The sequence below is a fragment of the Lepidochelys olivacea genome, assembly GCF_965140295.1.
Source record: "Lepidochelys olivacea isolate rLepOli2 genome assembly, chromosome: 17".
Lineage (NCBI taxonomy): Eukaryota > Metazoa > Chordata > Testudines > Cheloniidae > Lepidochelys > Lepidochelys olivacea.
In genome coordinates this window covers 23,800,774-23,811,056 of record NC_140427.1, presented here as the reverse complement: position 1 = coordinate 23,811,056, position 10,283 = coordinate 23,800,774, and the positions used below count along the sequence as shown (strand labels likewise).

General features: G+C 51.5%; 1 protein-coding gene across 1 annotated transcript; it reads left to right on the top strand.

Moving 5' to 3' along the window:
* The first annotated feature begins 385 nt into the window (after positions 1–385).
* Positions 386–2,394, top strand: CLDN3 (claudin 3). Its single transcript, XM_084651115.1, has one exon. The coding sequence runs from the start codon at positions 766–768 to the stop codon at positions 1,408–1,410; it is 645 nt and encodes a 214-aa protein (XP_084507241.1). The 5' UTR covers positions 386–765; the 3' UTR covers positions 1,411–2,394.
* Positions 2,395–10,283: the final 7,889 nt, after the last annotated feature.

The following is a 10,283-nucleotide window of genomic DNA, read 5'->3' as shown; positions in this document are numbered from 1 at the left end:
CAGTCGATTCTGGCAGGTATGCAGGCTGATGGCTTGGTGCTGGGGGGATGCCTTGGTGAGACTGGTGGCTTTCCTGCTGCCTGTCACCAGCTGATGCCTGAGGAGTGGACTCTCGGGCATGTGTCCATGGGCCTCACCAGTCTGGACAGAGAGTTGGGTTTACGGCCTCCACTCTGACCCTGGAACACGAGCAGCTACTAAAAGCAGCGTGTTCCATTCCTGCCCTTTACAGGGTCTGCTGCATCCTCCCTGGAGTCTGAGATGACACCCCCAGGCAGCCCTTTCCAGGAAGCACAGGAATCCACTCCAGTCTTTCTCCTAATCCCTAGCACTGTGTCTGCCTGGCACCAGCCCAGCCAGCATCTGTCACCAGGGATGGCCATGAAAGCAGCAGGCTGGAACTCAGGGCCCCGCGGGGAAGGGTTCCAGCTCCACTCCTTGCCTCCTCCCCCATTCTCCTCTCTCACCAATGCCATCTCCATAAACAAAGGGGGAGTGGGGCTGGGGTGGTGGCAGAGGAGTCAGCGAAAGGAAAAGAGTCCGTTGGTGAAACCCCACCCCTGCGTGAGTGAGTAGCACTGAGGTAATGCAGCCCAGCCCTGGCTCCACTCACTGATATAAGGCAGCCACCAACACAGGTACACTCAGGAGTGAGCGGATCCTCTGGAGCCTACACAGACAGCGACAGGGGCCTGCAGGTGCTGCCAGCTAAGGAGTCCCGCTCCCTTTCTGCCGTTGGCTTGAAAGTATCTAGGGCGTGGCAACATGTCGATGGGGCTGGAGATCGGTGGGGTGGCCCTGTCGGTGTTGGGCTGGGTGGGCACCATCGTGTGCTGTGCACTGCCCATGTGGAGGGTGACGGCCTTCATCGGGTACAACATCGTGACAGCTCAGATCATCTGGGAGGGGCTGTGGATGAACTGCGTGGTGCAGAGCACGGGTCAGATGCAGTGCAAGGTCTACGACTCCATGCTGGCGTTGCCCCAGGACCTGCAGGCGGCTCGTGCCCTGGTGGTGATCGCCATCGTGCTGGCCGTGCTGGGCCTCATGGTTGCCCTCATCGGAGCGCAGTGCACCAGGTGCGTGGAAGATGAGACAACCAAGGCCAAGATCACCATCATGTCTGGGGTGATCTTCTTGCTGGCTGGGATCATGACCCTCATCCCCGTGTGCTGGTCGGCCAACACCGTCATCCGCGACTTCTACAATCCTATGGTGATAGAGTCACAGAAGCGGGAGCTGGGAGCCTCCCTCTACGTGGGCTGGGCAGCTGCAGCACTGCAGCTGTTTGGGGGGGCTCTGCTCTGCTGCTCCTGCCCCCCCAAGGATGAGAAGTACGCTCCAGCCAAGGTGGCTTACTCCGCTCCCAGATCCACCGGTCCCAGCTACGACAAGAGGAACTACGTGTGAGGGAGGCAGCCCAGCACCCCTCCCGCCTGCCCTGATCCATTCATCAGGCTGCTTCTGACTGTCACTGCCCCGCCGCTGCTCTCTGTAGCCCTTAGGACCCCAGGGCAACATGGCCACCCCTTGCTGCCCCAAGGACGACGGTTGGCTGGCTGCTCACCAGACTTTGACTGTCATTCCAATGGCTGGGTGGAGGAGGAACTGCTCCGTCTCCCTCAGGGCTGCTGGCGAGGGGAAGCAAGACCCTGGCTAATACTCTCGTTTCTGTTTGTAGATACTTTGTCTTTGATCTATTGCACCCTGGCTCTGAGGCATCCTCATTCCCGCCGGCTGGAGAAACCCCACTGGGCTCCTTTCCTCCTTCAAACCCAACAGATTCCTCCAGCTGGTTCAGCTGGCACCCTGGCGAATTCTCTGGCTGGGGGTGGGGGGCGGATGGGTAACTAAGAGTGAAGAGGTACTTGTACTGAACGTGCCAGCAGCCTCTCCCAGCTGGCACTGGCTGTGCCCTGGGTGTTGGGACCCCTCCTTTTCCCTACCTCCCAGGAGTTTTCTCTGAGGCACTGCTGGGAGCACCCCGCCCCCCATTTACCCTCCTCCCAGCCCTGGATGTGCCTGCCTGCGGCTTTGATGGCTGTGTAAATATGGATGATTTCTTGTAGCTAGGAGAGATTTTTCACCATGATTTGATTTGTGAAGGAAGCTGTTGCCTCCTAGCACCCACCTGCGCTGATGGGACTGATTCTGGGCCATGGAACAGTAGCTGATCCTTCTGGGGGCCCTGAGGTGGCTTCTGTGGGAAAGAGAGGAATGAAGAGCCCTCCCTTGCCATAGTGGGAAAGGAGGCCAGCAGACACTGGGGCAGGGGTGTGCAGGGCTATCGTCTCTCTGATCACCTGCCTGCCTGCGCTGGACAGGCTGTGCCCCCTGTTACACGCACTTAGACAGTCCTGCTTCTACTGCTTTGAACTGAGTTACATTTTTCAATAAAATTGTCCAGTTCCAGTAACAGCTGAGTGACGTGTCCTTCTCCGGCGCATGAAGCAATGTGCTAGAAATCAGCTTTCCCTCCTCTGGCTGCAGCCCTGGCTTGGGCTTCGGTCTGGAAGGGCAAGGGTGAACCAGACAGCTCAGGTGAAAGTGACTTGTCAGGTCACTTTTCAGTAAGCCCTCTCCTCTCCCATTGGTTCATGCTGCAAACTCCCTCTCCACTACCTCCCCAGGCTGGGGCTGGACAGCGGGCCCAGGGGCTTACCCTTCCCCAGGTCCCACCATCCCAGTGAGTGACAGAGTGGGGTCCCTTTCCAGTGAGGGGGTTCTTTCCCCATGTCCAGAGGCAGGGGGAAGTCTCCCCTAGGGAGATGCTCAGACAAGCTTGCCACCATGAACTGATGGGTTAACAGACACTGGAGAAGCAGCTCAGGTTCTGCTCTGTTTACTTTCCCTGCCAAGCATAGTTCAAAGTGTATTTCTTGCCTTGCCTAAGTGGGGACAGGTCTCTTCCCTGTATTGGGGGAAGGGCAGGATTGAGCAAGCTGTTATTTGCATTAGCCTGTTGCCACCAGCACAATGTGTGTGAGATGGACAGGCCACACCCTCCTGCCCTCCACACTTCACTAGACAGGCAAACGCACACACCCAGGGTGAGCTCCCCAGCCTGTGCGGAGAGCATGGCGCTCTGCAAAGGCCCAGCCTGGGCTCCTATGTCGCAAGGGGTGACGGTGCCAAGTACAGTGGCTAGGGTTGACGGGTTCCTGCTCCCCATCCCCTTTCCTCCATGAGGACATCCAGGGCATACTGCTCTGTAATCTACCTGAGAACTAGTCGCTGGGGAAGTGGCCCTGCTGCAGGGGGTGAGTGCAGCTTTCTGAATGGGATTGATACTCGCCCCCATCCTACACCTGCCACCTCCCCACACCTTAGGAGCCGCAGAGACTATTTGGCAGGTGCGGAGATCAGACCCTGACTGGCTATGTCCTTCACCACATGTTACCAAGCAGATGTCCCACCCAGGAACTGACCCTCCTTTGCATGGTCATGAGAGAGCCCTTCATGGGGCGCTGAAGCATTCTCTGGGGATTGGGCAGAGACTAGCCCTGGTGCCCACCCTGGAGAACTGCCATATTCTAACGGATCTGGCACCCGCCTGGCTCTGCTCTCCACAGTACCTGGTAGGTCTGCCCACCTGACCGGCTCATTCGCCTAGATAATCAGCAACAAAAATGCTCGTTGTTTAGGCCAAACTAACCTGGTACGTGACTTGCTGGCTTGAGCTGAGCACTGACCGGGTGGGGTCAGTAACCAGCAGGGTCCTGGGCCCAGGAGAGGCGGTGTTCTTCACCTGACCCCTCAGGGCCATTCCATACCCACACTGCTGCAATCATGGGCCCAGCACCGCCTTTGCCCTTGCAGTGAACACAAAGGAGGCTATTCAGGCAGCAGGGCAGACTCAGCCCCTCTAGCTCTCCAGCCACAACTCTACCACTGCCCCTTTTAACTTTCCACTGAGGGCCACAGGACACGTCCTCTCCCAGAGAAAGCTTAGGACACCTGCGTCTAAAGCATGGACCCCACCTGCTCATCTCCTGACCTCATGGCTCTACCTGGGCCCTGGACACCAAAAATATTAACCCCCCATATGGGGCATACAAGACTTTGCCCTCAGACCCCACCTCACTGGGGGCTGGTGCCCCTCCTGACCACACAGACCCTTGGGGTATGTCAGAGATGACCCTATCCAGACAGGTTTCAGAGTAACAGCCGTGTTAGTCTGTATTCGCAAAAAGGAAAGGAGTACTTTGGCACCTTAGAGACTAACCAATTTATTTGAGCATAAGCTTTCGTGAGCCACAGCTCACTTCATCGGATGCATACCGTGGAAACTGCAGCAGACTTTATATACACACAGAGAATATGAAACAATACCTCCTCCCACCCCACTGTCCTGCTGGTAATAGCTTATCTAAAGTGATCATCAGGTTGGGCCATTTCCAGCACAAATCCAGGTTTTCTCACCCTCCACCCCCCCACACAAATTCACTCTCCTGCTGGTGATAGCCCATCCAAAGTGACAACTCTTTACACAATGTGCATGACAATCAAGTTGGGCTATTTCCTGCACAAATCCAGGTTTTCTCACATCCCCCCACCCCCATACACACACAAACTCACTCTCCAGACAGACACCAGAGACCCATCCATCCACACACACCACGGAGCCCCAGCATCGCAGACATCCTTGCAAGAGGAGACTGAGCCCCTGGGGCTTGACACAGGCTAGAAGGGAGAGTACAGGGGTACAGCAAAAGTGCAGACTATTGTGATCCATGCTGCATGTGCAACAGAGAGTGAAGCAGCCTTGCACCATTAAGAGGCACGTCAGCAAAGGTGAAAGACAGGCAGGGTTAAGAGATGGAAACTTACCTGGGTATTCCCAGACTTCCTGGTGAAACTGTTGCAAATTAAGTCTGTTTACACCCTTAGTGTATGTCTACATTGCAATCAGCTGTGTGAGTACACCCAGGTAGGCATGTCCATGCTAGCTTTAATCTAGCTAGCATGGCGACAGGCAGCAATGTAGACATGGCAGCACAGCCCCTGGTGTGCGGAACGAGAGTTCCAGGTGGGTTTGTACAGCTCCAGGTCTGCACCACTGCATCTTCACTGCTGTTTTGAGTCATGCTAGCTATAAGAAAGCTAGCTTAGGTACCCCTATATGAGTTGCAATCACACCTCAGACTGCACTGTAAATGAACCCTGAGTTACACCCATAGTTTGCTTTCAACATTGATTGTCGGGACTCCATAGCTGCATTAAAAGCAGCAGCACTGGTTCCCACTGCACAAGCCATGAAAAGTGCTAAGGTCCAGATCCATAAAGGAACTTAGGATCTATATTTGGGGTTTAGGTGCCTATTTTTAGGCACCACTGTGATCCACAAACCTACACTTGGCTGCCCCAACCGTCCTCAAGCACCTAAACTCATGAGGCACCTCCATTTTCAGGGGAAAGCTGCCTCATGCCTGCATTTCTGCCTCTGGGTATGCACACTGCTGCCTCCCTCTAGGCAGCAGGACCCTCACCAGAGAAGACAGGCAGGAGCATGGATGCCCATCTTGCCCGCAAGGCCTGATCAGGTAGGTACGCTACACTGCAATCAGAGGTTCAGCTCCCATAGGCAGAAATTAACTAGCTTTAATCTAGCAAGCACAGCTCTGAACATGCCTAGTGGTCAGGGCCCATTCAAAATCCAGCTGGAGGAACAGGAGCTGCCTTCCCCAATACGTTTAGCCCAGTGCTTAGAGCACTCTAGTGTGTCAATTTTCTCCCTACCCAATGGGAAACCTGGGTCTCCTACCCCTCAGGGGAGTGCGCTAACCACCAGGCTGGCATACTGGGATGGGGGGGTTCCAGCAGTCTTTCCTATTGGAGCTTTTCCACTTTGGTAAATAATCACTGAAGCAGGGGGAGGGGAGCCTGGGTCTCCTGCCTCCCAGGAAGGTGCCCAAACCACCAGGCTACAGAGTCCTTCTCTCACTCACTGGCCCAATGACTAGTCAATAATTTTATCTATGGTGGAACAGCTTCACCAGCAGAGACTGAGGCAGGCCCATGTCAGACTGCCCCATAGCCCTGTGGTTAGAGCATGCTGCTGAGAGGTGGGAAATCTCTGTTCATTGTTTCTCCTCTTCAGGCACTGGGGGAACTTGAACTTGAGTCTCCCATATCCCGGGGGAGCGCTCTAGCCACTGGGTCACAAGCTATAAGGGAAGAGGCAGCAGCACCTCCTCCCCCTCTTGTGAAAATCAGCTGAGGCACCAGCTCCAGGAAAGGGGTTCATGGCTGTGCATTGCTAGTAGAGATAGGGGGTCTCCCAACTCCCTAAGTGGAGCGGGGCTTAGGATACACCCCTCTCATCAGCATCTGCTATTGGACAGCTTAGGCGGCTCCCTACCTAACGTGCTGGCTTCTGTGGATCCCATTCTCAGGTGCCTCTCTCTCCCCATGCACTGTCTGGGCCTAACCCAGGCTTTGTGGATCACTGTGATTTTCTAGGCACTGTGGCTTACTTGAGCTAGCTTTGCTCAAGGCCCGCTGGGGTATATCTACACATGTTGCAATCGTATCTCTGAATGCAGGGAAGTAGACACACTACTGCTCTCTGGCCCAATGGCTAGTTAGTGTTTATCTAAAGTAGAATACAGTGTTTTCCCCAGGAATTGAAATTTCAGGGTGGTGGTGTTTGAATATACGGGGGGGGGGGTGTCAGGGCCGATGAGGGGTGAGACTGTGAGGGTGAAGGTGGGCTGTATGGCACCACAGTAAAAACTGAAAAATGTTTCATGACCATTTTATTAGATTTAACTCATGTTTTAAAATCATCACACAAATTAAAAGTTGGCTACTCAAGCTTTTTATAAGGCACTACATCTACATCCTTCTTGGTTTCTTGTTATAATTTTGCACGACTCTGTTAATGAACTTCTTGAATGCAATGCATTCATCTTTGGTGGCTTCTCGTGTGTCCAGTACTTCTATTCCTTCAATTGATATGCTCATTAGTTCATTCACATAATCAGGCAGAAGGCGACTTCTTTCAGAACACAAAATTCTATTCAATAGTGAAAAAGAACGCTCAGCTGTAGCTGTTGTGACTGGGAGTAGCAAGAGATGAATTCCTACTTCTTTCATCCCAGGAATCATAGCATAAAGATCGGGTTGAGCCACTAGTGATGATGAAAAAGAAGTTGAAGTCAAATCTTCATTCATTCGTCGTATTATGTTCCACTCTGTGTTCAAATTCTCTATTCTGTCCCGGGCACATGGCAGCCCCATTGCTGGTAGTGCCTCACTCCACTCAACTGTTGGTGTTTTATAGGACAGGGATCTGTAAAAGCTACGTAGAGGTTGAGTAGAATCTAGAAGTCGCTGTTGTAGATTTTTAAGAACCAAGTCTGTGTACTTTTTCAGTTGTCTTCACAAACATTTCTGGTCCTCTTCACTTAAAGATTCAATATAAATGCCTTCATTAGTCAACTTCTGGACTGAAGTTTTGCTCTTCCAGTACTTTTGCAATAGATAGCTCTCTGATTGATCCAAATGTAGCTTCTATTGCTGGACAAAGATCTACTACTGTTGTAACAGATGCCTGGATGGCATTGTTTAATGATCCAAGTGGTTTCAACAGCAGACTTACAAGAGAGAGAATGGCAATAGTCTTCTCTGAACATAGTAGCAAAAGTAATCCATCAGCTTCACTACTTAGATCCATCCTATCTTGGTAGATACTTTCCAACGCCAGTAAGAACGACTGGAGTAATTTTAAGACAACAGCCAAGGATCGCTCATGAGAAAGTCAGAAGGTTTTCCCAGGTTGGACTAATTTGACCTTCAGTCCCAGTGTATCTTCTATATTTTCCAAGATATTCAGTCTTTTTGGACTCTTGCTGAAAAAAGAATATAATGAAGACATTAAATGTATAGCTTTTAAAATGTCTTTTGAAGAGTCTGCAGCGGTAGTTGGAGTAGATGGCCTCTGTAGTGTGTATAAGAGAGATAAGGGTTACACTTTTCTCTGAGCAAGCTTGTACTCCACCATGTCTTCCAGAGAAGTTTGCAGCTCCATCAAATGCACAAGCAGCCATCTGTTTGGGGTCCAACTGACAAGCATTTAACTCTTCTAAGATGTGTCTTTTATAACTTGAACATCTAGAAATGCGTCTACTGGCCTACCGCTGACATCAAGATAACATACGCAATGACTTAATACTTGATGCCCATTTGCACTGGTGCATTCATCAGCCATGGATGCACATTTTTTGAATGTGGTGAGAGAGTTCTTCACTTTTTCAATTGTTGAGTCTTTCGCTGTTGCACCACATGCGTCTAGCCAGTCAGCAGAGTTTCTTGCAGAAAGACAGTGAGCATTTGCTGGTCTTGTTCAGAACCAGTGTTCAGCTTCAGGATGAACAAGTGACCATGCACTTAACATTGGCCTCCAGTCTGCAGTGTGTGGTATCTCTTGCTTAAATAGAAAGGATGATGCCACAGCCACGTTTGTTCACATGAACTGTGTTGTGTCTCCAACATTCTTAATAGCTTCATTAACACTCACCGGTGTTGTCCTTGGTCAGTGGAGACTCAGAGTTCAGAGCTTCTTTCTAACAAGTTCACCTACCAGGTCGGGGCAAGAAGGCACCTTGCTCATTCCTCCAGCTGCTCACTGTTCGCTCTGGCCACTGTTTTTCATTGTGCCACTGTTCACTCCATCGCTCTGTTGCCAGTGGCCCTGCACCGTCACCTTCTGCTGTCACCTGCCACAGTGACCTCTGCGAGTTGGTCTCTTGAGGTTCCACCAACTCCCAGGGATTTCAGCTCTCAGTGGGGGAACCTCGCTACTAGTGCGGACTGGGCCGTCTCTTCCACAGGAACACTGTCCCACAGCACGTCTAAGCACTTAGACCTGATGATCAGTGATTTCAGCTGTAGCGGTCACTTAACAAAACAAAAGACTATCTATGGAGCCTAATCTGCTCCATCTTTAAACAGTGGAGAGGGGCAGGTCAAATAGTACTTGTGACTCAGGGAGACCATCAAGCAAAACACCCATCCCCACCCTCTCTCTTGATGCCTTCAATCAGCACAGGCTAAGTACAATTCTACTGTCCTTTACTCATACAATAAGAACAACAACATTTCATTACTCTCCCCCGACCCCTACAAGTGATTTGTAACCCAGCCCCAGCCAAAATCCACCACTTGGGCAACACAGCTCTGTTTCCTGGATACCTAGATAGATTAGGTGTGAATGTAAATACAATCTGGTCCTGAAGCCTTTCCCCCCAGCCCATCATTAGCTGTCAGGGAGAGTCCATTTAGACTTTACTTACAAATCATAATTTGAAATTATTAGTTTCGCCAACATCACAGAAACGAATGCACTGACATTGTCATAAAAAACAACAGCTGTATAAGGAAGCTAGTCTGTGTTCATACTTTTCAAATCTATTACACTTTTTCAGATACATGTATTTTATCATACACTTTATATGCTTTTAAATTCAAATGTCCAAACAATCACTACATTGGCAACACTGCATGTAACTAGTTTACAAAACTGGGGGTGGGTGGGTATTGGGGAAATTCAGCAGGGGTATAGGAAAATCCCTGGCAGAACAGCTTCAATAGGAGAGATTCTGAGAACCCTACATTGGACTAGCTCAAAGTCCAGTGGTTGGTGCCCTCTCCTGGGAGGTGGGAGCCCCAGGTGTAATTCTCCCCTTGCCTGATGGGGAGAAAGGAGACCCTTGTTAAAATTCTCTCCCCGCATCAGGTCAGGGGAGAATTACACCTGAGTCTCCCACAGCCCACGGGAGAATTATATCTGGGTCTCCTACAGCCCACGGGAGTGCCCTAGCTACTGAGCTAAAGATTATGATAAGGGTGACGATGACTCCTCAGGCTGGTTTTGTGTGGGCCCCGGGCAGGTAGGCGAGATAGACAGGGGAACGAACACCTATCTTCACCTGGTTTGAGGATCCTGCTGGGGCTTAAGCATGAGCCAGGTGTCCGGTGGCCTAGCGTGAGGCATGCATGTGCTCAACAGCAGAAACAAAACCAGGGGACTTTTACAGTGAAATGTAGCCATTGAGGGATTTCAGGTGCCTCCAGGACCAGGGTTTGAGGTATTCAGTGGCACCTAAATTTCTGAGGCCCAGATCCTCAAAGGCACACAGGTGCTGCTCCACTCAGCACTGCAACACCTAGCCCTATGCAGCCTGTTGGCCAGTGGAACCCTCAGCCCCAAGCGAGGGGCCCAGGCCCAGATCCACAAAAGAACATAGGCACCTAATGCCCCATTTGCGGGCAGGGATTCT

Bases quoted from the DNA above. Each gene is read 5' to 3' on its own strand.
- CLDN3 (XM_084651115.1), top strand. From the start codon at position 766: ATGTCGATGGGGCTGGAGATCGGTGGGGTGGCCCTGTCGGTGTTGGGC.